Source organism: Equus asinus, chromosome 22, assembly GCF_041296235.1.
Source record: "Equus asinus isolate D_3611 breed Donkey chromosome 22, EquAss-T2T_v2, whole genome shotgun sequence".
NCBI classification, from domain to species: domain Eukaryota; kingdom Metazoa; phylum Chordata; class Mammalia; order Perissodactyla; family Equidae; genus Equus; species Equus asinus.
This window is the reverse complement of record NC_091811.1, coordinates 12,819,728-12,847,658: the sequence shown is the minus strand read 5'-3', so window position 1 is coordinate 12,847,658 and position 27,931 is coordinate 12,819,728. Positions and strand designations below refer to the sequence as shown.

The window sequence follows — 27,931 nt, the reverse complement described above, 5'->3', positions numbered from 1 at the left end:
CTTGAGGGATATTTTCACTGGAGATAGAATTCTAATTTGACTGTTCTTTTATTTCTGCACTTTAAAATGTTGCTCCCCTGTTGTCCAGACTCTATGATTTCTGAAGAGTAATCTGTACTCATTCAAAACAGTGTTCCTCTATAAGTAATGTATCATTTTCCTCTGGTTCTTTACAAGATTTTTTTTTAAACCTATTTTTTAGCAGTTTAATTGTGACGTTTATGGGCATGGTTTTCTTTGGGTTTATCCTGTTTGGGGTTCACTGAGTTTCTTGAATCCATCTATTTGTGCCTCACCAAATTTGGAAAGTTTTTTAGCCATTATTTCTTCAAATATGTTTTCTACACCACTCTTGTTCTTTTATGGGACTCCAATGACACAAATTCAGACCTTCTGATATTGTCCCATAGGTTTCTGAGACCCTGTTTGTTTGGTTTTTTAATCTTTTTCTTCTATATTCTTTGGTTTGGATAATTTCTATTGATCTCTCTTTAAGTTCACTGACTCCTCTTTCCTCTGTCATTTGCATTCGCTATTAAGACCATCCAATGAATACTGTATTGTTCCATTCGGTTCTTTTTTATACTTATTTCCCTGCTGAGAATTTCTACCTTTCCATTCATTTCAAGAAATTCTGTTTTACCTCATGGAGCATAGTAACAACAATTGTCTTAAAGCCACTGGCTTATAATTCTAACATCTAGATCATCTCAGGGTGGCCATCTGTTGATTGACTTTTCCCTTGAGAGTTGGTCAGATTTTTCTGGGTCTCTGAATGATCAGTAATTTTCGATTGTATCTTGGACATTTTGATTACGTTGCAAGACTCTAAGTCCTCCTAACACCCTCCAGAGAAAGTTGATTTTGTTTGACAAGGCAATTAATACAGTTAGGGTTATACAGGAAGTTCTGTCTTGCCTTTTGTGGGCAATGGTTCCCAAGTCAGCTCCATTTTCAAAGCTGTTTGTGCCTGCCCCATATATATACAACTTGGGTGTTAGTCTGGGACTTGGATGGAGGTTTACATTGTAGGTTAGTTCTCAAAGCCTTTGCTATGTTTCTTTAGCTCTGTTGCATGTAGAAGCACAGGGCTGAAACCAGGACTTGTGTCAGTTCACATAGAGAATTAGGGGATCTCCTTACCCAGCTCTCTCCTCTAGAATCTCCCCTACTCTCCAGGTCTCAGGGGCCCTTTTTCCCACTCCTCAGGCTGAAAAGTGAGGGTTTCTCTCAGAGTTTTAGCTTCTCACACTGTCAGGCAGTTCTTATAGCTTGAGCTGCCCATAGGATGAAGCAAAAGAAAGATAAAATATATAATAGGCTTTTCTTCAGTCTTCAGACTACAGGGGCCCTTGTTTCCCTTTCCTATGGCACTGACAGGCTGTTTCTCAGGATCTTTAGGTGCCTGTGCCACCACCATCACTGCCACAGTGGCAGTTCAGCTTTGCACTGCAACTGGCTTCAGGGTAGGGCTAGGAGAGAAAAAAAGGAGGGAAGGGAGAGATTCTCTTCATACTTGGTAGCTCACAGGAGTCCATCTCTAGTCTCCAGACTAGAAAAGGGGTTTCTCTCTTTTTTGTTGTTCTCATCCACAGTTCTGTGACTTGGCCCACTCTTGAGTTAAAGCCAACAGATAAAGAATTAAAGAATAAAATCATGACACTCATTGCCATTCTGGTTCTTCCAGTTCTTACTTCCTTCCCCAATATGCCTGTTACTGCTTACTTTCAGAATACTCAACTAGTTTTTTTTCTGTATTCTGTCCAGAACTTTTTGTTGTAACCAGTGGGAGAGATACGTTGTAGTGAACTTACTCTGTTTTGGCTAGTATTGGAAGCTTAATCTCTTTTTATTATATGGAGTTATGAAATACCAGTAACAGGTAACAAGACCCTGAATTGGAATGGATGTGGGAATGGAAAGGTGGAGAGAGTTTCAGAACCTCTACAAAACTAAGACTTAGCAACTGGCTATAAGGGCTTCAAAGTTTACTCTACTATTACCATATGCTAAAATACAATTTATAGATTCCTAGCCTACCAATGATCTGTTAAGATAAATGGGCACCGGAAGTCCTCTGCCCTGCTGCTAAGGAAGTTACACTCTCAGAATCTACACAAGTTCTACTCTTGAATTAATTTTCCTGTAGAAATCAGGCTATACATGCTAGTGTAATACTTCACATGTACATCACTACAATGTCAGTGTGCTATGCTTCAGTAGGTACACTAAAAAAGCTCTTGTGAGTTGACTTAGAAACCTAACCACCAACTAAAATATTGTTTTTGTGAATGTATTCTGATATCCAAACCCTTGTAGGTTTACGCCTTTTTTAATTCCTTTGCTATCATTTCAAGAGTTTCAGGAATGTTTTCAATCTGCCATATTTAACCAAAAGTCCACCAACCAATCTTTAAAAGGAGACTTCTAGGACATGGCCCATCTGAAAGATGAGGACTGTCTGTAATTATTTCCATTCAGTGTACCATTTTCCATTATTTATAGCCGTTTTTCCCAGATGCTACAAATATCAATAAAGGATTTAAACTGCATTTCTTTTTGAATACAAAACTACTCAACATGATAAATTCGCTTTAAAACTGAGGAGAGTTTTCTAAGACATTTTGATCCTAAATATCTTGATTTTGCCGTTTCTGATTTGCTCTAAGCTCCAGGCCTACGTCTGCAGTAAAATCAAGCAACTCAAAAGAATTTCATCCTAATCCTGTAACCATAGACAATGATATATTCAACATGTTGATCTAGCTCTGAAATCTATCTGTCACTGCTGTCTGTAATTTATCTTAAATATTATGATATCTTTGGGAAAATACACTTCTAAAATATACCTCCATACATCAAAATCTTACTTGTGAAATGAAAAACACAGCAAATGGTTACTAAAGGGGAATAATATAAAAGAAACAGTCAAATTCAGCTTTTCATTACATTCGTTTTTATTTGATATAACTGCAACACAATAGGTTCCCAACTTTAAAAAAAACAAACAAACTTGCTTTTTAAACTTTAGAGTATACACTAAAAAGATTAAGTATTTCTTAAAAGGTAAATCTTACTCAAATGCATCATACACATGTTAGCACTTTCACCGCTTGAGCGTGGGCTTTTAAAGCAGGCTTTCTCAGTTCAAATGCTGTCTCTGTCTCAAAACAGTCCTGGACCGTGGTAAATTACTTAATCCCTTTAACCTCAGTCTCCTCAGAAACAGGAATAACAGCATTTTGAAGAAAAGTTGTGAGAATAACCTATATAAAGCCTTAACATAGTGCTGGTAGACAGCAAATGTTCAATAAATGTTTGTTGGATAAATGAAATTTTCGTCCTAACTTTAACAGCCATCTTATTTACTTTTAAAGCTCATATAGGTCAAATCCTACTATAACAAACTTCAAAAACTATTAAATCCTTTATTGTAATAAAACTATATATTTTGTGTTTGGTCAAAATTCAAAGTTATTTATTAAACATCTGTTTTTATTATTATAATTAAATGAAGAGAGTTTGAGACTTTCACTTCTTTATTTTACTCTTCTAAATTCATCCAATTCAAGAGAGGGATAGTTATCTCCTTAGGTATACTAATTTTTTTAACCTACTGAATCTAAAAAAAACTCCATGAGAAAACACCACAAACATCTATCAACTCTACCTCTTGCAATGTCTAAATATGGTCTATGGCACACAGAGGCCAAAGATCTTCACTATACAGATCTTGAGGGGTACAGAGTCTTAAAAACAAGTCCTGAGTGAACCTGGGTTCATTGTCCAAAGGATGATGAGTGAATCTATATTCATTTACATACTATTTTCTTTAGAGAATATGTAAACCATATGCAATTAGGATATAAAGTATTTAAATTATTTAACAACACTTGAGAGGTACCTGTGATCCTGAAAGCACCCGGGGTAAGCCCTGCTGTGAACTTTTGATGACAGAGATTGAAAAGGCTTTTAGGGATAAACTAAAACCAAATGACTATGGCTGCAAAGGCAATCAGTACCAGATATTAAGGAGAAAAACAAAAGCAAAACAAACCCAGAAAGGTAAATAGATCCCTTCTCTTCCATTCTTTGTTGTTAAACCGATTTCATTTTTCTTTCTTATAGAAATTCATTAGAAACACTTTAATATGCATGCCAAAGGCTGCCTTCAATTTGCACTCATGTTTAATAGTGGAGAGAGCAGTACAGGTGGCGTAGAAAAAGCAATGGAACTGAAATCAGAATTTATGAGTTTCTGTCAGATCTGTCACCTCACTGAGCCTTAGTTTTCTCATCTGCAAAACGGCAGGGAAAATGTCTGCTTAAGTTGTGATTATAAACTATGGTAAAATAAATGAAAATGCCTAGAACTGTGCCATTCAGTAGAAATATAAGGTGAACCACAAATGTGAGCCACATATGTAATTTTACATTAAAAAAATAAAAAAGCAGGTGAAATTAATTTTAATAATATATTTTATTTAACTCATATTCAAAGTATTAACAGGTAGAACAAATAGAAAATTATTGAGTTTTTTTTTTACATCCCTTGTTTTGTACTAAGTCTTTGAAAAATCAGTGTGTATTTTACACTCATAGCACAGCTCAATTCAGACTAGCCACATTTCAAGCACTCAACAGCCACATGCAGCTAGCGACTGCCATATTGTAAGACAGCACAGGCCTAGAAGCAAGGTGAGGCTTCACATGTCCATTAGATCCAAATAGTATTTCCTATCACATAAACCCTGTGGGACTTAGGAAAGTTATTTTTAAAATCAACCACATTAAAGAGAGTTTGTATTTTTATATTTTTGGTATAGTACTATGTGATTTAAAATCTAATATGTACTACTGTAATAAGCACTTAAAATATTATCTATACTGATTAGACCAAGCATTTACCAAAACAAGAGCAACCAAAAGTGATTATTATAAGTCACTAACATTCATTTATTTTATATTTATTTTTGTGGTTATTTTATTAGGATTTGAATTATATATTAATTTGACATAGAATCTAATAACCTCAAAAAAGAAAAGAAAACCTGCTATTACCGTAAGCGCACAAACAATTCAAACTATAAGCTACAATTAGGTTAAATTACATCTTCCAGCAAAGAAATAGGAATAGAAAACAAAGTATTTCTCTAATTACTAAATTTTTCACTTCACAGGATCTACCATTAGTAAGTCATGTTACAGTTTTATGAGCTTTCATTTTTTTCTCATAAAAACTTAACTGTATTCTCTAAATAATAGGAATGACCACCTATCATGACAATTAATTATATGTGAATATAATTATAAGTAAATATAGCATCATTTTAATGCAATTCACTGGAGTTAAACATTAAATGTTGCTTGTATTACATTCATTATTAAGATTACACTGAATAGTATACCGTAGGCAAATTCTTGTATCTTGAGCTCAAAGAGTAGGGTAGGAAATGTATGGAAAATATTTCTTAACTGCAAGGTCTTTTCAAATGTCATCCACGAAGCACAGAACATGTGCGTGCACACACGTTTACATACTTATTACTGTGCTCTCTGTTTCTCTGTGTGGAGATGCTCCTGCAGTTTATATATTTTCCATCCCTTTTTCTCTAGGCTCCCCAATAGTCCAACACAAGTGGTCAGATAAGACACAAGAGCAAAATGGAGACAGAAATATTAGATAGGTGATTGCTACCTCATTTCAAATTTGACAAGGACCAGTTAGCCACCTAATACAACTTCAACATTACAGAGTGTTATGAAATTCTTAATGAACAAAACTCTTTGGACTTTGATTTTTCATTTGTTATGCAAAGGATGGCACTTCTGGAATACGGGCCCCTTCTGTCAAACATATTATCACGGAGACTCAGTCAGAAGTGATACACAAGGAAAGTGCCACTAGATGAATCATTAATTCTATGTTCTACAGCACCATCTATTGTCCTTCTGTGGTCTCCTGACCAAGAATTCCTCCCCCAGCCCTGCTCAGGCTTAAAATCTCTGATGGGTTCACAATGCAGAGCGGTCTAGCTGCAGAAAACAGGGTTTAAATATTTACGTCATCATATTCACATTGTTTTCATTTAAACCTTCCCAAGGAAGAAGCTATTCCCTCAACTAGGCATGCATTTCCCAAGCTAACCAGTGCTGACCCCTAAGTCACTGACACTAAACACAAACACACTGTACAACTGTACAATTTTAAATACTTGGCCAAACTAGAGAAATAAAACTACCCAATGAATTCAGAAAGACTCACATCTGGCATTTCTGTAGAGAAGGAAAGGGTCCTGGAGCTGGAAATCCAGGTCTTTTGTAATGGGTTCTGTCCTATTTTCCATGCTCAGCCTATTCATAATGGTGAACCCATGCTTTGGAGAGGCAGATCTAAAAATCACGAGGGGTGGGGAGGATATGAAAAGACAAGGCGTTCAGTACAGCACACTTCAGAAGACCTACATTCCCATGTGTCCCTCAACCTTTTTGTATGGATACATGGCTCTGTGCAAGCAGACTGTACACATATAAAGCAATGATTCTTTACTATTGGCTAATAAGACTAATTTATGTACCAATTCATATGTAACACACACACGATTATCATCACCATTCCATTGGTAAAATCAAGTCCTACTTATTTAACTACGTGAATATATGTGTATGCATGTGTGTGTGTGTGTCTATCTATCTCTTGTTTCCCTACCTAGGCTGTAAATTCCTTTAAGGCAGGGATGGTAACCACTTTTTAAAAAATTACTGAGAGATATTTTTAAAGAATCTCGATAGTTCATACAGAGTGTACATCACAATTATACAAAGAAATTCTTCACAGAAAATGTGAGTGTTGGTTTGAAATTGAAAGCTGCAAAATTTCTTACAGAAATGATGCAACTCTGGTGAATGAACTTGTGATAAGATACAGCATAATTAAAAGATTATATAATTTAATGCAAAGAGCAATTTTGTTTTCTTCAATTTAAAGCAAACAGCTTCACAGATTAACAATTATAAAAGTTTTTCTCCATAAAAATATGGCATTTAGTGACTGTTTAATTTTCATTTCATTTAATAAACCTTCAGTGCCTCCTCTCTGTCAGGAAGAAAGAACCCAAATTATACAGAGTATAAACCCTAACAACTACACATCCATTTGTCTACCCTTGGGTGACAGCGATGTAGTATTTCAACTGTGCAACTTCTGGTGACAAATGAAACACCACATGCTTACACACTGAAAATGAAACGAGCAGAGTTCATTTATTTACTTCAATCTAGGGCACCGGGGTAACAAACCCACAGAAATGTTATGAACAACAGGAAGAAAAAGTATTTATATGTTAGTTTTATTTCACCTCTAATCATCTGATGCTGACAAAGAAGTACAATACAGCTACCTTACCACTTACAGAATTTTCTTTTGAGATCTCCAATTTAAAAATTGATGGAAGGCAATCTTTGCCTAACTTATTTTACAAAGAGGTAAAGTGGTGGTAGGCAAATAACCAATACTAGAAATAATCACAATAATCATTTCAACTTAAATTCTGAGCAAGAACGAAAATTGACTTCCAAAGATCTCTGACAGAGGGTCCTCTGGAAGTGTCAAGTTCAGAAATCACCAGTGGGTGTCTCTATGAACTCTCTATTACAGAAAGGAAGACATGGGAGGAAATAAAGGAAAGAAAGAAATTTTAAAATGGGATTAGGTGCTTTTCTACAGAATCAGAACTTGATGCTTCAATTATTTCATTACCACAACAGGATCTTACCTCTCTAATAGCATGGGTACTATACCATGTCATAATTTATAAAATAGGTTCGGGGATGAACATGCCAATCGCTCTAAAGCACTATCTATAAGAGAAGTCAAAATATATTACTGGCAGCTCCATTACCTGTACCCAAAACTCCCTTTTGATTTTTATGAGTTTTCTGTCATTCTCTACTGAGGAACGACCTCAACATAGTAGAATCTGGCATCTGGCAGTGGGGGGGGGGAGGGAGCACTCTGGTTCTTGAGAAGTTAGATTTGGGGAAGAGATTAACAAGTAAGGAAGGATTTGTTTCTCAATTTAATGGTTTGTTTAATTGACAGCTCCATTAAGAACTCAGAATATATTAAGAAGTACTTGAAAATACAAACCGACATTTGGTTTGGGAACAAAAGAGAAAACACTTGTATAATCTGCCACTATTCTGTACTCAAAAAAAGAAAAACCCTACTAAAAATCCTTAAAATAAATCATTAATGCATATTAATATATCTTTTCTTTCACATCTCAAAAGAATAATACTTGTGAGAAATGAATGAGAACGCATATTGTGTGCTTAGCTCACAGTAGACTTCAATCGTTTGGTTTTCTTTCCACATTTCAGAATTCTTAAGAGCAGTCTATACTGAATAAACTCACTTGGTGGTGTGCTCTGGTGCTTTTGGAATATTTTGGAACATAATGTAAACTAACACAGCCAATGGCTCTTGGGCACTACCAACACTTTTCTGAAACAGTGAATAAACTGACCTCCTCATTACCTACTCTGACGGCCTCACTCATCCCCTCTTTTCTTTCCACTCCTACTGCTGTTTCCCCCTCCAGCTACGCACATAGACTTCCACCATTCTTGCACTGTGCCCGCAACTGGCCTCTTTGTAGTGTTTTAGTTCTGCTTGTATCTTTATGGCTGACTCTTTTCTGTATCCTTGCTGGCCTGAAAATGCAATCATCAGCCCTCATCAGTTTCCTCTCCTTCAGAGAACACTTTTTCTCTCACGGTTTCAATGAACAAATTAAGGAAGATGACCCCAACTCTCTACCTCCAGCCCTGACCCTTTCTATCCTGAGCAGCTGAGCATCTCTATTTGAATGCCCTGCTATCACTCCAAAATCATTATTTCAAAATAAAATTAAAACTTATCCTCAGACAAGATTCTTCACCTCCTATCTTTCCATTCACGAATGATTTTCTCATTCTCTCAGTCTATTTCAAAATCTTAATGTTATTTTTAAAATTTCACACTTCCCCTTATACATGCATTCTTTCAATAAATCCTTTTCATTTCAACTTCTATCATTCCAGTCCATCTTTTATCATCTCATATCTACTGCCCTGCAATCATCTTCTTAACGTCCTCCCTAACTCCAGTTTCTTCTAGAACCAATGCATCCTTATAATGCTAATACACTGACCTCCCCCATACATTTTGTCATAATTCTATTACTTCTCTGTTCATAAACCTTCAATGACTCCCTACTGCTAAGAAAATAAATTTCAAAATCCTTAGTCTAACACATTCCAAGCCAGCAAAATCTCTTCACCTTTATTGTCAACTTCTAAATAATATAAACCAATACGAGCCCTCTGCACCAGAGTCATTTTACTTACTGTCCCTTTAACACACTAGGTTCTACAGCTCTACTTATCCCACTCTTCCTACTCAGACTGCCCTTCCCTCTCCTCAATGCAGGCTGAGTTTTACCTTACTCCTGAGGCCTGCTCAAGACTCACCCATTCTGTAAAGCCTTCCACAATCACAGCAGACCATTCACTGCTTATAACCTACCAACTATCTATATTATGTTTTATCTTTAAACATGAAATGTTATGTGTAAAAAACATATACTTGTGCGTGTGTGGGGGCACGTGTGCATTTTCTGTCTCCCCAATCACACTGTGAGCCCTAGAAGGGGTTGTACGAAGCCTTTGCATTTTATCTTTGCACTCTCACTGATGGTGACAGACTTTAGCTATGACATTTTATGTAAATCTCCTTAAGCTAGTTTAGGTATTAAGACAATATAAATACTATACATCTCTGTGTGCATGTGATATTAATATCTGATAAAAATTACTAATAACATGAATTTATTAGATCTATCCTGAAATATATCCTATTATCTAGACAATTAAGGTCTCAAAGACATCTTTAGTTTTGGATCACGCTTCTTGAGAGTGAAGGGTCGGGGCAGGGGAGGTGACCAATTATACTATTTTCCAAATATTGATTAAACAATCTAATAGTCTTAATAGTGTACTTCTAGTTCCTAGCCAATGCATTATATCAAGAACTTTGCACCATTCATTTGAATTAAAGAGTAAATATTTAATACTATTTTAAAAAGAACACAAAGATTTAAGTTCATCTACATTGAAGTTTAAATTATATTCTGAAATTAGTATTCATCACACTCCACCAGGTGACATTATTCAGTAATCCCTCCCTTACATCAACGAATAACTTCAAACTAAGATTCAGTTCTTTACTTCTCTTTGAAATAAAACAACACTCAAAGAAGAGTGACACAATTGAGCTAAAATATTATTTCAAAGATTGCCAGTTATGAAAGTAAAATACTCTTACCTTGTGTAAACAAATAAGGTTCCTTCCACATCAGTCTTCTCCTAAAACATAAAAACAAAACACACAGCAAAATATGAAGTACATTCTCTTCATTACAGTAACCATTCACAGAAGTTAGAGAACATAAACTTATAGAATAGGAACTTTATCCAGTTTCAAGTACGGCCAAATCCACACAGCATGCAACATGAGGGCTTCTTCTCAGGGAAGGGAGGAAAGAGGTTCTCTGCCTGACTGGTTCTGCTATTAAGCAGCAGGAAGCAGTCATTCTCCTTTTGTCATTTACGAAATAAACCATCATTATCTCTCTTTACCAAAAACAGGAATAGCAACACACCTCTGGCTGAAACAGTAAGAAAATACATGTGCTCCATGGATTTCATTAGAAAGAAGAGATTATAGTAAGTGTGCTGCCTTTTCCTCTATCCTCCAAACTGGGGATATGGCAAGCTGCAGAAAGCACTGGCATCTGCATTTCGTTATCCTTCTCTTTATTTTCTGGGTTCATTTTCTCTTGCCATATCCTGTCACCTAGGAGAGCAGATGATCTGCCAATACCTACTTTGACTACTACATAGAACGATGCTGTACTTTTCAGACAAATTAGTCACTACTTGGTGCGGAATGTTTAGAGTCAAATTCTGAACTTTGAAATAAAGTTGGACAGAAACACAACCAAGCTTGGACTCAAAAAATCTGCCTGAGAAAAACTAGGCGAAGCGGTAAAATTAAAATGATAAACCACCATTTCAGTTCATTTGGAAAAGCTCTTTTCCACCTTTCCAAAGGCAAGAGCCCAGGCCCTGATGAAAATGTTCATCAGTATAATACATATGAAAAAAACACTTAAGTATCTATTTCTTTGATTAACTAGTAATCAGACTGTTAGAATTCAGAATTTAAAATGTACTTTCGCTACTTACATGGTTTAATTTCAGCATTCTATTTAACCTCCCCAAATTTATTAATAATATCCATTAGCAAAATCGCTCGAAAATTTACTCCATAATTTTGGTGAAAAATACACTAAGAACAAAGGTGTAATATTAAGATGGTAATTTTTAAGAGGCACACCAAAAATTGGAAGTATGATCCTGTCACATGCTCAAGTAATTGCAGCAGTTTTCTTGGTCACCTTAGTTTAGTGGGTCTCAAAGTGGGGTTCCCACACATCTGGGAACTTGTTAGAAATGTACACTCTTGGGCCTCTCCCCAGACCTAGTGAATCAGAAACTCGGGGGTGGAGGGGGCAGGCAGCAACCTCTTTTTTATTAAGACATCCAGGTGATTCTGCTATGTGAGAACTCCTGCCCTGGTTCAATAACCTATGCTCTTCCCCAGAGAACTACGTTAGGAGTCGTGGACACAAAATCCACTAAGCCCCAAATTAAATTAAACATCACCAAATACTGTTTTTTAGAAGCAAATAGCTATTAAGAGTAAATTAGTAACAAGATTTTTTAATCCTCATATTATACAATATGTAATTAGAAATAAAGAATTTATCAGTTAAGACAATTTTAGCCAGTCTTTTCTCTAATATATAACATTGCTAAGAAAGTTAGAGTTCATCCTTAAACTGGATACACTATGAAGTTTGTATAAATCAGTTCAATGTACTATGAAAAGCATCCTTATTTCTCAAATGTGGCCCATTTGCCACTGTGCTTTGAAAAATACCCTGAATCAAAGCGCAAAAACTATACAGAAACATCTTTCTTTGTAAACAAACAGCGTCAATTCCTATCTGCTGAGAAATCTGTATCGTGGGTGCACTTTAAACACTAAGAATTACTTAAACCATCACAATCTTAATCATTGAGAAAATGGCCACTACAGTACAATAAACGCTACCCAAACAGTCTAAGAATTTGTAGGCATCCCTAAAGTCTAACTGGTACAGTTGCCAAGTGTATACTAGCCCATAGAGCCTTTAAGTATAAACTTGCACAAATTAAATATTTGGTATTATCTATTACATTGATAGGAAACTGAAGCCAAGATACAGGTGATGGAACTAGGTCTTAGAACCTAAATGCACTGTCGGATCACTTGCTACAAACCCACAACACTTTCCTGTCTTCCAGTATCTGACCTTGGACTGTTTCAACTTAAAGATTCAAATCGGGATGTTTACTTCTAGCAGCACACGTAAAACTAATAGCTTTTGACTGTTTCCTTTCTTCCTTGATGAAGTAGTAACAGAAATCACCTTTTCTTTAAGGAAAAAAAAAGACTTTGCCCATTTCAGTTTTGAAAAACCCAGAATCAGAAATGCAAAAAGCATGCTTCTCCTTAGTCTCTAACTCATAACAAACAATTCTTAAAACTGAGATTTTTATATAGCATTACACACAAAAATCATGAGTTTGTTCACGGAACGGAGTTATATTTCAGCGATTCCAACATTGGACCTGGAGCGGGATTCTTGCCAGGTCATCCTGGGCTAGTTTATTACTCTACATCTCAGCTTCTCCCCTGAAGAGAGAGAACCAGCCTACACCACTCAGATCTTTTGATGACAAACATTTTTAAGTGCTCTATGACACCTGGATAAAAGGGGCTTTGGAAATGTAAATTTCGGGTCCATTACGGCTGTGTTTCAGACATAACAGACCAGAAATTTGAGCTGTTTGCTCAAATTCATGCATTTTCCTGGTCCCTCCACAGTTATCCAAGGGTAACTCAATTTTTTTTTACTTCTGGGCAAAGCCCAGGGTTAGGGGAATGGGAATTAGCTAAAACAAGATTTTATTAGGTCCTCCAAGTAAGGACTTTTCTCAGTTCTAGGGGATTTTAGCTTAAATTTTAAAAGTATAATTTAATGATTTAATGTTATCCTCTTACGAAATAGAACAAGTGCTAAAAAATTTAGCTCAAAATTAAAATAAAGTAGAATATAAAATAGTGCTAGTTTGCAAATTATTGGGACTCAGCACACAATTTGACACTTTTGAAACAACTCAAAGCAATTTATATCTCACTGATTATTCTATGTTAACATAACAAAAAAACCAGGTCGTTTATCCTTCGAAATCTCTCAGTCATGCATGTGGCATCTGAGTCGCTTATGAAGCTTTCAAGAAACATCAGATGCCTGCGCCTCATATCCAGAGATTTTTATTTTGGTGGGTCACACTTTTTAAAACTCCAAGTGATTCTGATGCACAGAAAACTACTAGCTAGGAACAACAGGACACTTGTTACTCTAAGGCAAGGTTTCTCAAGCTCAGCATCTTCAACATTTGGGGCTGGATAACTCTTTGTCATAGAGGTCTGCCCTGTGCATTGTAGGACATTCGGCATGCCCAGCCTCCACCATCCAGGTGTCAGGAACAAGCTCCCTCTCTGTGTGACAACCAAAAATTTTCTCGATACTGCCAAATGTTGCAAAATCAACTCCAGTTAAGAACCACTGCTGTAAGGACTGAGAGGTGAAACCACCACCACGGTATATTCTCTAATTGACACATAGTTACTTTGGGGGCAGTGTCTCTCCTGGTAACGGGAAACAGGTCTAGCTCTAAAATTCCTATCCCCGTCATGAGGCAATACTCCTCAATCCTTTCTTAAAGTAGCTCATTTTCTACCCCCCTTCATTCCTAACTCCTCCTGCTCTGATGCCTGAAGTCATTCTTCATCTATTTGCAGCGTAATAAGAATTCTTTACAGCCCTAATGCCTTTACATCCCACGCACCTTCTTGCAAATACTTTCTCCTCCACTCTCCAGACTGTTCTTTACACTTTTATTAGGTTTACGTTCAAAAGGCTCCTCAAAGGCCCTGAGTGATGGCATGTGGAGTTGGTGGTGACAATTTGTTTACCTCCAGCAACTGCAACTAGGTCTCTCTCTCTTTTCTGGATACCAAAGCCTTGAAGACTAGTACTTTGAAAGAATGACCGTTTAGTGCATGAATGATGCCCTGTCTGAAGGCAACAAGTCCAGGAAGCAGGAAAACATAACTCCTGTAAACAATGCATTGTGGCACTTCTGTCTTTTGATGAGGCTTTGGTGGAAGGGCTTCACTGGGTATCTAATAAACCTTGGTAACTATTTTAACATGTATCTATCACACGCTTCCTGTCAAAAGCCTATGGGAAGCAACTGTTATTCAAGAGGAATGCTCTCCTCTACATGTTAACAATTTCTCAGGATTCTCCAGACTCTAATCCTACTGTCATCAGTTTACAGAACTACACATTCCTGATCCTTATCTACTACAGAATTACCTTGACAGAATTATGACATCATGCCTTTGGCATTTTTCTATAGAGCAGTATAAGAGCCATATGTAGAATACCTTTGTATTTTTCCTAAATTGCCAGTGAAAATTGTCCACTATATTGCTCAATGTCGTTCATAAAGACTCAGGTGACAAACTCCCCTGAAAACCAGGGGGAAATAACCTCTTTCCTTATCAACAGGTATACTTCCTATTACAGAACAACGAACATTAAAGAGCCCCCTCCTTCCCTTTCTTGCTTGGCCACAGGAGAGCAGACTGGAATTCCTCACCCCTTTTCAGTAAATTTCCTCAGTTAAGAACTTAGAGCAAAACTGTTCTCTCCCCCTTTTTAGGACCTATTTCTTTATTTTTTTATTTTTGCTAAAGATTTTCAGGTGAATTTTTAATTACAAATTGCTTAAGATCTATACGGGGGATAAGCAGACCATATAATTGAATGTAGGTGTTAAAAAATATATAAATTTGTTCAATATGGATGTTTTCCTTGCTTAAATTTTGATGTTTGTGACTATTTGGGAGAATACACTAAAAAATAATCTTAAATCCATTCATTCAGGCTCAGTTCTTTATACTGTTTTGTAACTCATTAAAAAATAACGGATAAATGTTTACACAAAAGATAGATTAATATTATCTGGGGCAAAAATCACTACGAGGAAAAGAGAAAAAAATTACATCTCTCTACATTCAAGTGGGAGGGTCACAAAATCGCAAGTAGCAATTCCTGCAATAGGACTCTAGCGTCTTAATGCTCCTAGCCGATTCTAACTGTGAGGAAAATTAAATTTCATTCCACTGCTATTTATTGGCCTTCTGCTTTGAGAGGAGCACTAAAATAACTCGGCTCCCAAATGGACTCAAATATCAAACTTATTTTGGTCTCGGTGGGCTGCGGTGTAATCATCTTTCCAAAGAGCGTCAGGCTTCTTCTAAGCGTGAGACCCAGGGTTTCCTTTCCCGACGTTTGCTCTTTCTTGGTGTGTCCCTGAGCTCAAACTCCAGCTTCCCCTCTTTCGAGGGCGGCTGTCCCTCCGTCCCGTCTAGGACTGACGCTGCAGAGCAGAACTGCCGTCCTCCGGCCGCCCCGCCGAGCCCGTCAGCGCCGCGGCCCCGCTCCCCGCGTCCCGCCCCGATCGGGCCGCTCTCCCAACGCGGGGCTCTTGAATATTTAAGTCTTTCCCCAACTTCAGGCGGGTTCCCAGGTCGGCCTCCCTCTCCCCCAAACCTCGGCCCCGGGGTCCAATTCCGCAACTCGGCCTCCGTCCGCCGCCAGGCCGCCGGCGCCCTCTCCCCTGGCCGGGCTCTCCAGGCCCGAGTCGGACGACCCCCGCCCCGCCCCGCCCCGCCCGGCGCCGCCTGCGCGGCCCGTCGCATCCGCACGCACCCACTCGTTAGCCCGATGGCCGAAAGTGTACAGAGCCACCTGGCTGGCCACGTCCACGATGCGGTTGATATAGGGGTCGTGGCGCTGCAGGGCCGCTAGGCTGATGTCGCGCCCCTTCCCCACCAGGCCGCCCGCCGCCACGGCCGCCATCTTCCCTCCCTCCCCGACAGCAACACAGGGCGCTCGGCAGCCACTCTCAATTGATCGCAGAACGAGCGAGCCCCCTCGCAGCCGGAGAACAGTCGCGGGACGCCCTACTCCAGCCCTGCCCCGCCCTCTCGTCCCGCGGCGGGCGCAAGACAGTACTAATCGGTGGCCGCGCTCCCTCCAGCCGACGATCGTTGCCACTGGCAACCAAAAGCCCAGGCTTGCGGTCCGCATCCCTTTTCCCCCAGGAGCTTCTGTCTTCCCGTGTGAGCGTTTGAGCTGCACGTGCGATTGGATGTATTCTACGCCTTGGCACGTCTTTGTTTTGGAGCTCCGTGATCAAACCCGTAATAATAATTAAGCCTCAAACATTAATAACTGAAGAGAGAGAACTGTTATTTCTGTATGCACTAACGCCCAGTGGTTCTCAAAGTGTGGTGCTCGAACCCCTGGGGGTTCCTGAGACCCTTTCAGGGGGTCTGCCAGGTCAAAACCATTTTCGTGACGATGCTGAGATTTATTTGCCTCTTTCACTGTGTCGACCTTTGCACCAATAATGCAAAAACAGTGGTGGAGTAAAAGCGTAGGTGTTTCAGCATGAACCAAGGCAGGGGCCAGCGTCACTTGAGAGTATTCATGATAAAGCAGTAACAATTAATTAATTTTGTTAAAGTTCAACCCTCGGCACACTTTCAAAATTCTGTGTGAAAAAACAGAGAGCATGCGTAAAGCATGCGTGCTAAATACCTAAATGCCATATTTGTCTCCAGGAAAACCCTTCCGTGCTTGGGTTGCTAGCCGAACTAGGGTTTTTATTTTTATTTTCATGGAACACTGTTTTTACTTGAAGGAAGATGGACAAACTATAGTTATTTAGACAGCTATTTGACAGACATTTTTCCGAAAATAATGTGTACCTATTACTTCCAGGAAAACAAAGGACAATTATTGTTGCCAATGATAAATTGTGAGATTTCAGACGGGAATTAGAAGTTTAGAAAACATATATCCATCCACTGCCATGAGTTTGACAGCTTCTCAATACTTAGTCTTTTCTGATGAGATCAATTGTAATATTAATGAGTATGATTTTTAAAAAATAATTGCATAATGAAAAGTGTCAACATTTGAAAGATCTGCTTAATCAGTGACCCAATAGTTTCCAAATGACCAATTTCTGATGTTACGTAATCATGCATGGGCAAAGATTCATTCAAGGACTAATGGATTTTAACGTAGCAGAATATGAAAAGTTAAGGGACAGGGTTTCAGATAGCACATTGCAACTAACCTTTGAGAAACTACTTCTTATCAAGTTTTGATGTATTATCAAAGAAGAATATCCACAACTATCTGAAAAAACTATTAAAATATCCATCCCTTTTCCATCTACATATCTTTTGAGGCCAGAGTTTCTTCATAAAATTCAAACAAAACAAATGTAGCGATAGATTATAGTTATGAGAATCTAGTTGTCTTCTACTAAGCCAGACACTAAAAAGTGATTTGCAAAAATGTAAACTAATGCCAATTTCTCACTAAATTTTTTTGTTTTGGAAAAAATATATTTTACATAAAATATGTTATTTATATTTACATTGAATTGCTTTATGTTGTTATTTTTAAATGAATGAATATTCTTTAAAGTTATCAGTTTTAGTCTCCAGTATGGTGAATATAGATAGATAAAACTCAAATAACGGCTCTTTTAGGGAGTCCTCAAGAATCTTTCATGGTGTAAAAGGGTCTTGAAATGAAAAAGTTGAGAACCATTGACCCAAACCATTTTTTTTATTGAATATTAGGACAATTGTGCAGAAATACTTACCCACATTCATGAACTCTTACCATATTAGATATAGAAATATCATAGATATGGCACAGGTAGCCTCTCAAAGCAGTTACCTAAATAAATTGCAATAGAATCTTTGTAGTCAGTTTTAATTTTTTTTACACTGCTTGGTTAAGCTCCATTTTGGATGTTCAGTCCCATTGACACCAAGCCTGACTTCCCAGTGGGGGAGAGTACAGCAGTGGCTTTCAAATTTTTTTGACTGGGGCTGCGGCTCACTTGCAATCTGGCCCAGAAGATACATTATATATTTATATCGGATATTAACTAGAACAAAAGTTTCATGAAAACTTAATATTAATTAAGTGATATTAAGTGATATAGATAGACAGATACATATATATTTACATATGTCATTTAAAAAACACTGATTGTGACTTCTTAGTTGATTTCGTGACCATCTAACAGATTGTGACTTGCAGTTTGAAAATCATAGGACTACAGCAGCTAAGCAACCACGTAAAGCCGACTAGACAGATGCCCATGTTAGTCCACCAGCTTGTCTCCAGTATTACTGCACTCTCCTTCCTCTTGATCACATAGTACTAAAAACAAGCTTAATTTGTCATATGGGCAAGGAGAATTTTGTGATGAGCTAGTGTGAGATAATAGAAAAAAATATATATATGTATATAGGTCTCTGCCCCCGGTTCCTAGCACAAAGCTCCTAAACCCCTTTAAGTTCCTAAGTGATAAGAACAGTAGGAGCATCTCTTGTTCTAATGTTTGTCTCTGACCTGTCTCTGACACAGGGCCCCTAAAACCCTTGTAAATTCTTTAGTGATAAGAGCACTGGGAGCATCTTTTGTTCTAATGAGGCACTCTGGGTGGGCTCCTGGATGACTTCTGGATGCGAGCTGGTCACCAAAAGACCAAGCCATGATTAGAAGCTTGGCATTTTCAGTTCCATCCCCTCATCCTCCAGAGAGGGGAGAGGGGCTGGAAATGGAGTTAACAATTGATCATGCCTATGTGAGGAAGCCTGCATAAAATCCCGATAGTATGGGGTTTGGGAAGCTTCCAGGCTGGTGAACACATCCACACACCAGGAGGGTGGAGCACACCTACTCCACGAGACAGGGTCTCCTGGTGTGGGACCCTCCCAGACCTCGCTCTGTGTATCTCTTCATCTGGCTGTTCATCTGTATCCTTTACTGTATCCTTTGATAAACTAGTAAGTCTAAGTGAGTGTTTCCCCAAGTTCCATGAGCTGCTCCAGCAAATTAATCGAACCCAGGGAAGGGGTCTTTGGAACTTCTGATATACAGCCTGTTGGTGAGGAGCACAAGTGATAACCTGGGCTTGTGACCGGTGTCTGAAGTGTGTGTGTGTTGGGGGGCGGGGGCAGTCTGTGGGACTGAGCCCTTAACCTGTGGGATCTGATGCTATCTCCTGTACATAGTGTCAGAATTGAGTTGAACTGTAGGACAGCTGGTGTCACAGAGAACTGCTTGTTGTGGGGAAAAACCTCCACATATTTGGTGACCAGAAGTGTCAGAAATGAAGTGTTCTGTGTGAGTAGTAAAGGAGACACATGGGGAAGAAACTCGTAATAGGGAAGAACTGGGTTTTTCCCTACACAGGTGGAAAAACTATAGATTTTCCTTTATAACGAGTCTGGCACTCTCACTTGATTAGCTCTGCTAATTTTGATTATTCGGCATGAACCCACAGAGTCTGCTTTGCATTTGCCTTGCACGTATGATGAGACATTTCTTTCCTTTTCTCCAGCTCTGCCTTTAAGTTCTGTAATCCTTACACAAGATCATTTTCCTCTTAATTTTTCAATTTTTCCACCTTTAAGGTGTAAAGGGTAAATCCTGGCCCCCAAATTACTTTCAGCTCAATAGACAAAGCAGGCAATACAAGGGCCATTATGGTGTCTTAAATATTCATACAGCAAAAATGCCCGATAGCCTGAGTGACCTATACGACCACAATCATAAAGTATTTATTTAGTGTCCACTGAATGAAATTCGTTCATTCATTCTTCACCATTTATTGTTGTTTGTTGTGTCTGTGCTGAGATTACAGGATCACGTCATCCCAAGTCGCTGATCTCATGAATGAGTAAGATGAACATACTATTATCTTGCTTATTGGTAGATTCACACACGTGGACAACACACCATTATGATTCTTAGTAAAGAAGGATCTGTTTGTTTTCAAGAATTAATGGAGAAAAATGACCCATGTCCTGTTTCCACCTTCCTGTAACTGAACTGTTTTCTTCCAAATATCCGACACATTCCCCTCTCTATTCCTTTGCCCATTTGTCCCCCGAGCCTGGAATGACCTTTTCCCAGAAAGCTCACCTCCTGCCTCCCTCTCCAGAATCCTTCCTTCCCAGGACCTCTCGGTGCACCCTTGCTGTTTTTCTCGTCATACTTTAACTCACTTTATCTCAAATTATAGCCATTTATTTAATTATTTAGTTGGTTATATATAGTTTTCCCACTTCTAAAAAGGACAAAAAATTAGTCACTGTATTAGAAGAGAATTATTACAGAAAATCTGGGCTGAAAACAGTTATTGCAATTGACAACAAAGTTAGCTTTGAGTTTCTTGACAGATAAGCAAAAAAGGGGAAATAGTAAGTTTCATAATGGTTTATTTTTTTATATACTTGCTTTTCACCTGGTTGTCTCCTTAGGGCTTCGATGCCTTGTGCTGAGTAGAGATTTAGTAGTAAGTGCTTATTCTACTGGACTAAACCCTGAGTTAGTTGAATTTACTCACTAAATGTCTTTTTTCTGAGAGCCCTTGATTCACAGCATACTGAAATACAAGTTGAGGTAAAAGAGTATACAGTCCCAAGTCCTGATCTTTCAGAGTTTGCATCCAAAGGCAGACAGGAAAACATGGAAAGGCGGTTCTTTAACTTCCCTATTGTAGAGAGAACAAAAAAAGAAAGAAAAAGGGAAAAAACATTGAAGATGAGAAATCACGCACAAAAAAAAGGTAGACAATGTTGTAATGACTTCAGCATTGCCATTTTGTTCATCTCCTTGGTCCACAGAGTTGTTCTCTTTTTTAAATTCTGTTTTCCCCAATTTTTAAAGCTCTGTCCTTCTAGGATGAAGCCAGACTTCTGCCTACTTTCTACCTGAGCAGTCTGTGTTTGTAAAACCAGGTCATTATCACTTGTCCAAATATACTAAGTTGCAGGCTCTATATATGTAAAAGATCGTTTTAAACAGGCAGATTCTTTTTTAATCCATATAACTTCAACTTCCATCGGGTTCCACAGTGCTGGTATACTCCCATGTGTTTTCAGAAGCCTCAAATATTGGTGACTTGGGTTTCATGATTATTTTATAATTGTCATTATGAGATTAAATACGTGCTAACACTTGGTGTTATAAAGTTGTATACCACAATTTAAAACAAATTTTAGTATGATAAAAATAACGTCTGGGTCTGGGATTTTTCTAACATTGCAATGACTCAGATAAAATTCATCACCTAATCAATCAAGGTAATTGTAAGAACATAGGATGTTTAAATTTTTTGAAAATAGGGCTATAACTGAAAAATGTTTGGTTTTGTAGCCATATATGGATGTTTGTATACAAATATAAACCAACTTTTTATGGCGTAATAATCCAGAAACATAAATACACAGTTCATTAGTGGTCTTGTCTTTATTGTGTAAATAACCTCAAAATTTGCACTCAACCTGGAGCAGAATGTATTGGAATGGAGGGGAAAAAGGAGCTTCCAGGATGCCCCCTAAGAGGCTGTGACTCTAAAACGACCTAAACAGCCTCTGATGCGCTGCTCATGCTGCCTGTATGAATTGCCCTTTTTGCTAGGAATTTTGTACTAAGGGATGACAGAGTGAAAAATTAATGCCCTCTTTCTCCCAGTGGAGGAAAACAGTTTGAAGCCATGTGTTATCAGTTGTTTTCAATGCATGGTTCATTTCTTTTTTAAGCAACAGAGCACAGTGGAAAGGGCACCCTTTGGAAAGGGAAACTAGTTTAACCTTCTTTTATCTATGTGACCTTCAATGAGTGACCTCATTTGTAACTTGGTGATCATAATATTTGCCCTACCAATATCATGGGAAAAATGAGATCAAGTGAGAAAATGTACCTGAAAAAGATTTGCAATCTGTAAAATGTTCTGCAAATGGAAAAAGCTATCATTATAATTATCATCATTATTATTATTTCTAATAGAAACCCAGAAGGGATCATTCTTGTCCAGTTATCTAGCCGATGCTCAGATCGTGTCAACAAAGTTCTGCATAAGTGACAAGGAACACAGTAATTCCCAAGGCAGTTTGTTCCCAAGATTCTTATAAGATAGAGAATGCGAGCTAAAACATATGTATCAGAGACTTCACAGACAGAGGAAGAAATAATATAGGAGATATAGCTCTGTGTTCCCCAAGATTGCAAAGGGGTTAAGATTTGAAACAATCTGGGGCCAGCCCCATGGCCCAGTGGTTAAGTTCGCGCGCTCCACTTCGGTGGCCCAGGGTTTCGCTGGTTCGGATCCTGGGTGCGGACTCGGCACCGCTCGTCAGGCCATGCTGTGGCGGTGTCCCAAATGCCACAACTGGAAGGACCCACAGCTAAAAATACGCAACTGTGTACTCGGGGGCTTTGGGGAAGAGAAGGAAAAACAAAAATAAAATCTTAAAAAAATAATAAAATAAAATCTTAAGATTTGAAACAATTGTCAGAGAGACTTGTAACCAAATGAGAAGGGACAGACGTGGGAAGGAAGAGGCCTGTTAGAGAGGCCTGTTAGGGGGGCCTTGGCTAGAGCTCATAAAAAGGGTCAGGACTTCTCCAGTCTGGGCCCAGCAGCTGCCTAGACTAACCCTCAGCTAACCTGATCTGGAGAGGGCCTGGGGTCATCAGAGCTCTTTGGAATGGGAGACCATCCATACACATTCTCTTTTTTGTTTTGTTTCGTTTTGTTTTTTGAGGAAGATTAGTCCTGAACTAACATCTGCCATCAATCCTCCTCTTTTTGCTGAGGAAGCCTGGCCCTGAGCTAACATCCGTGCCCATCTTCCTCCACTTTATATGTGGGACGCACAGCATGGCTTGCCAAGCGGTGCTGTGTCCGCACCTGGGATCCGAACCGCTGAACCCCGGGCCACTGAAGGGGCACGTGTGAACTTAACCGCTGCCCCACCGGGCCGGCCCCTGCGCCTTCTCTTTTGATCTCTCTTTGCCTCTCTCTGCCAGTCCCATAAAATCTACTCATTTTACTGTCATTGTCGGGGGTCAGGTGAAAGATCAGTAGGCCTAGAGGACCCCTTCAGTTACATCTTTTCAGTTGCTTCCCAATGCCCAGAACACGCTGAGACAGGAGGAAGAGCCTTTCATGTCACGTGAAGAGGTAGTAAGCTTACAATGCAAATACCTGACTGTGTAACTAATGCTCATACCTCTTGGCCAGAGCCGTCAGCACCTGATTACTAAGAGGGAGAGCAAGATGGGGAAAGGGCAAGTTGAGACGGCAGAATACAAATCTCCCTTTTCACGAGTGCACCATGGGAGGGGCAATGCAAGTTGTGTAGACACCATAGACACCGTCTGCCTTATCTCTGAAAACACAGGCAGCTCTGCGTCCTGTAACTGAAGAAGTGGTTATCTAATGTGGCTAATTTCACAGAAAGGAGTTTGTCCCGGGGCAGAGCAGGGGTGTGGGGGGGTTGTTAGTGGCTTGTCTCTTGGAACTGTGAATCTGAGCTGCCTCTCACATTAACTGCTGTGTGCGGTCCTAGCTGGTTCATCATAGTAGCGCTTAGGTCATGGAGGGATGGCCTTATGATTATTTGATTTGAGTAGAGAGTCCGCAGTTCTAGGCAAGTCACTTCACTTCTCTGTGGAATAAAGAGGTTGAATTAGAAGGGTGCTTCCCAACTTTAAATTCTGTGGTTCTCTATTAAACCACCTCTGTTCATGTCAAATGTGGCTCACTTTACAAACAGGTAGACAAGCCCAGAAACAGTAATGAATAATCTGTTTAATGCACATTGAAATTAGGTCAAGATAGCAGCCCGTTAAGAACTTTCCAATGTTATATCAAAACTGAGCGCTGAATGCCTTGATCAGGAAAGAGAAAGGTTTTTCTTCTTTCATTTGTTGAGTTTTCTTGTTCTTGAAAGTCGCTTTGGGAGGAAGGAATGTTTATCCTTGCCATCCTTTATGTGACCTCCTACCAAGGATGATCAGCTCTCTCTGCAGATTTTTAATGCAGATAGAATGCATACTTCAAATCGTCTGTGATGATTTACATGGCAGTCCATAAGAAGCAGTGTGGAAAAAGCACCAGCGACTTCTGCGTGGAATGCATTTGAAGAATTTTCTAATTACTTCTTATTTTTACAACTTACCATGTCAGCTCTTCACTTCGTGAGTTTTTTTCCTTCCCTTTGTGATTTTTTAAAAATTTATTCTTAGTTTTTTGGTGAGGAAGATTGGCTCTCAAGTCAAGAAATAACTTATATTGAAGACCTTCTACATGCTCAGTAGGCACCCAGTTTGTGTACATTGTAAGCACACAATAGATTGGAAAGGATGACAAAGTATGAAGCCTAGTTTCTATTCTCAAGGAATTTAAAATTTAGTCGAGGAGATGATTAGCATACATGAAAAATGGTGAACAACAAAAGATAATCTATAAATAAGGGTTGAATTGTGATGTATAGGCAAGTACCAGAATCTGCAGAAAGGGAGGGAGGCTCAGTGAGTCCTCTGGTAGTTGGAGAAGGCAATGTTGAATATAATAAGTTCCAGGACACAGGGAGAGCTTCGATGCTCCCTTGAGATCCACTGTAATTGGATTTGACCTGTACTTCTCTAGCGTCATTTAAGTCACTGGTGTCTTTAGCCTAGTGCTTAGGGAACACCTCAATGATTAGAAATATTTCTGAGTAACTTTAGCTGACTGATTTTCCTGGGATTTGGGATTCCTTCAATTTCCCTAAACTAAAGAGAATTTAATCTAGTCATAGTGGTGTAATGCCTTTCTTAGGGGGGACAATATAGTGTAATGATTAAGAGCATGAGCTTTGGAGGCAGAGACCTGGGTGTAAGCCTTGGCCCCATCTCCCCAGCTGTGCAGTCTTTGGCGATTCTGTAAAGCTCTCCATCTATGAAATAAGGGCAATAATAATGCCGACCTCTTAAGATTGTTGTGAGAACTAAATAATATAATGCACGTGAAGTGCTTAGAACGGAAAGTGCCTGGAACAAAGATAGGATTCTATGAATGTTTACTCATTGACCATTGCTCTTGATAACAGCGAGATTTATATCCTGGACAAGAGAGTCACATTTACTTCCAAAACAAAAATTAGTACTTTATCATTTATAAAGGCACTTTGTATACAATAAAAAATATACTGATGCAAGTACAGAATTACTGCTCCCCATGTTTTAGTTTACTAACGGTTGTGATTCTTAATTTCTCACATTATCGCCATTGCCAGGCCCCTGATTTATTTCTGTGATGTCCTTGGGAATCTTGGGACAGGGAGCATGATGCAACAAACACAAATACAAATCTACGCTCTCATGTGCTGCAGGAGCCCCGGGTGTCCTCAGGGTCTGTTTTGACTGCCCTTGCAGGTGAGGCAGGCTGGCCGTGGGACTAGCCTTCACATTGCGGGGCAGCATCCTTGGGTTTTCATCCATTTCTGGATTGCGATTATAGAAGAAATCATGTAGAAACCAGAGCAGTTTTCCTTATCTATAATAAGGGGATAATAACATTTACTTTTGTGACTGCAGTGAGTATTGCTGAAAGAGCTCTTTGAAATACTTAAGTGTTTTGATGTAATCATAAAATATGAGGACTTGAAATCAGGGTCTCAGTGTCCGAAGAAGGCTCTGCTTCCGATGTGGATACAGCCTGCTGACAGCGTTGCATTCTGTTTTCCTTGAGGTAATTTGAAGATTAAAGGGCACGGTGTTTCCTCCATTTCCTGTCGGTGATGGCAGCCGTCTCCAGAGCTTCGCCCTGCACTGCTGTCCGGATTCTCCCAGGAGCAGCGGTCTCCCGTGGACGCAGGGCTGCTGCTCGGAAGGCCTTTAGTGTTAATACGTTTTTGAAGAACCCCAAACACTGAAGCTGTTGTTTGGTTTTGTTCACTCTTATTAAGAATTATATGGGCTTTATAAGAAAACAAGAAACTGTCAGGAAAGCAAACATCTTTATTTAACCCAAATAAGTCATGATTAGTCTAAGCTGGCAGAGCTCTGATGACAAGTAGAGCAGCTCCTGTCTCACCACTTCGCCGTGAAGTAGGCAGCAAGTATTGCTGCGTGTGTTTGTCAGATAACCCTTACGTTTAATCATTGGTTTACTCAATGAATATTTATTAAGCTCTTGTAATGGGACAGGCCCTGGGCCAGGAGCTGAGAACGCTGCAGTGAACAAGACAGGCATGCCATGCCCTCCTGGAGTTTAGAGTCTAACTGGGGAACCAGACACGTGAACGGGGAAATAGAATGAAGCGGGGGCGGTGCTGTGTGAAAAGTCAGGGATGCTGTGGGAGCACATGGCAGAGGCCCAGGAGAGGCTTCTGCTTCTTTAGATGAATTGCCAAGTATAACAAAATGAAGGCATTGTACATCTTTGTGCCCAGACAGGGTGGAATGGCCCTAAGAGTTAGAGGCTGGGCCCTGGTCATTCTTAGGCCATAAGACTTTTCTTGGGTAGTTTGATCTTTTGGCCTTAGAGAGGAGCTAGAGTCTTGTCTGAATAGTGCCATAGGCATTATCCTAAAACCACCGTGATCCTCTCTGGCCTCGGGGCACAGCAGACTAAGTAAGACCCTCCCAAGGGCAATCCCTTCCTCCTTGGAGGCCACCAGGTCTTGGCCCAGGTATTCACCTATGTGAATAGTGCGTACTTGAACTACCAGTCATCACCTGCTCAGCCCGCTGTTGTCCCCTCCTTGGGGTTTCCCTTTCAAGGAGGGCAGCCTGGATTCTCTGCGTCTCCCCACTTGTCAGCTCTGAGGCAGAGACCGTGTCGGTCTATGAAAGGGCTAGTTCACCAGTCAGTGGACATTCCTGTACTCTCTGTCCCTTCCCCCGGTGCGGCGAGATCATCCTCAAGTAGGCTAACAAGGTGGACTGAGGGGCTGTGTTTCTTCCTTCTTATTCTTCCCAGAGAGCTATACAGCTTTTATTTCCTTCACTGCATCTCACAAAGTAAGTTATTGTGTTAACTTATCACAGCCAAAATTTCTCTTTAGTGGGGGCTGAAAAATCAAAGAGAATGCCAGAGTCCACATATGGAGATTCCAGGAGACCCCTCTTTGACTAGGTCTGAGGTTAGGGGTGGATGAGGGGCAGGGATAATTCCTAGGCATTAAAGCTCGAATTATCGCCGAGGTAGGTGGTTTCAGCTCCTCTTTGTGTAGAAAAAACCGAAGATAAAGGAGTCCTTTTGTGAGGCCACATCAGCTTAGGGTAGAGAGAGCCTAGAGCAGAAGTTCTGAACCCTGGCTACACATTAGAATTGTTGGAAGGCATTGAAAAAGAAGTACCAATGACCAGGGCTCCCCCAGACTGGTTAATCAAACTCTGAGATTGGGCCCTAGTAAATCTCCTCAGAGTGATTCTAAGCACAGCCAGGACGGAGAACCACGGGACAGCCTGGTTGGCAGCCTCTGTACGAAGGCTGAGCTTCCTGGATTTGAATCTGGCTCAGCTAGTGTGGGAACTTGGGCACCTTACTTATCCTATATAAACCTCACTTTCCTTCTCTATGAAATGGGGTTACTAATGATACCTACTTTGTAGGATTGTTGTTGAGGATTAAACAAGAAAATATGAGTAAAGCACCTGAAACATATCAAACACTTAATAAGAGCACTTAACAAATTACCGATGTCATCGTTTGATAATGGCAGAACAGGACTAGACCTGGGATCTCCAGAGTTCCAGGCAATGCT

General features: G+C 39.5%; 2 protein-coding genes across 21 annotated transcripts in view; one reads left to right on the top strand and one right to left on the bottom strand.

Moving 5' to 3' along the window:
* DCP1B (decapping mRNA 1B) overlaps positions 1 to 16,265 on the bottom strand; it is a 52,094-nt gene extending 35,829 nt beyond the window's left edge. Inside the window, exons 1-3 of one of the 2 annotated variants that reach the window (XM_014854158.3) lie at positions 15,999 to 16,265; positions 10,367 to 10,407; positions 6,266 to 6,393 (exon numbers count right to left, since the gene is read on the bottom strand). In XM_014854158.3, the coding sequence (XP_014709644.3) occupies positions 6,266 to 6,393; positions 10,367 to 10,407; positions 15,999 to 16,148 (319 nt within the window). In that variant the 5' untranslated portion in view covers positions 16,149 to 16,265. The remainder of the gene's footprint in view (positions 1 to 6,265; positions 6,394 to 10,366; positions 10,408 to 15,998) is intronic. The other variant, XM_044755728.2, reaches the window with a different exon arrangement.
* CACNA1C (calcium voltage-gated channel subunit alpha1 C) overlaps positions 1 to 27,931 on the top strand; it is a 683,102-nt gene that overhangs the window by 15,434 nt on the left and 639,737 nt on the right. The window lies entirely within an intron of this gene.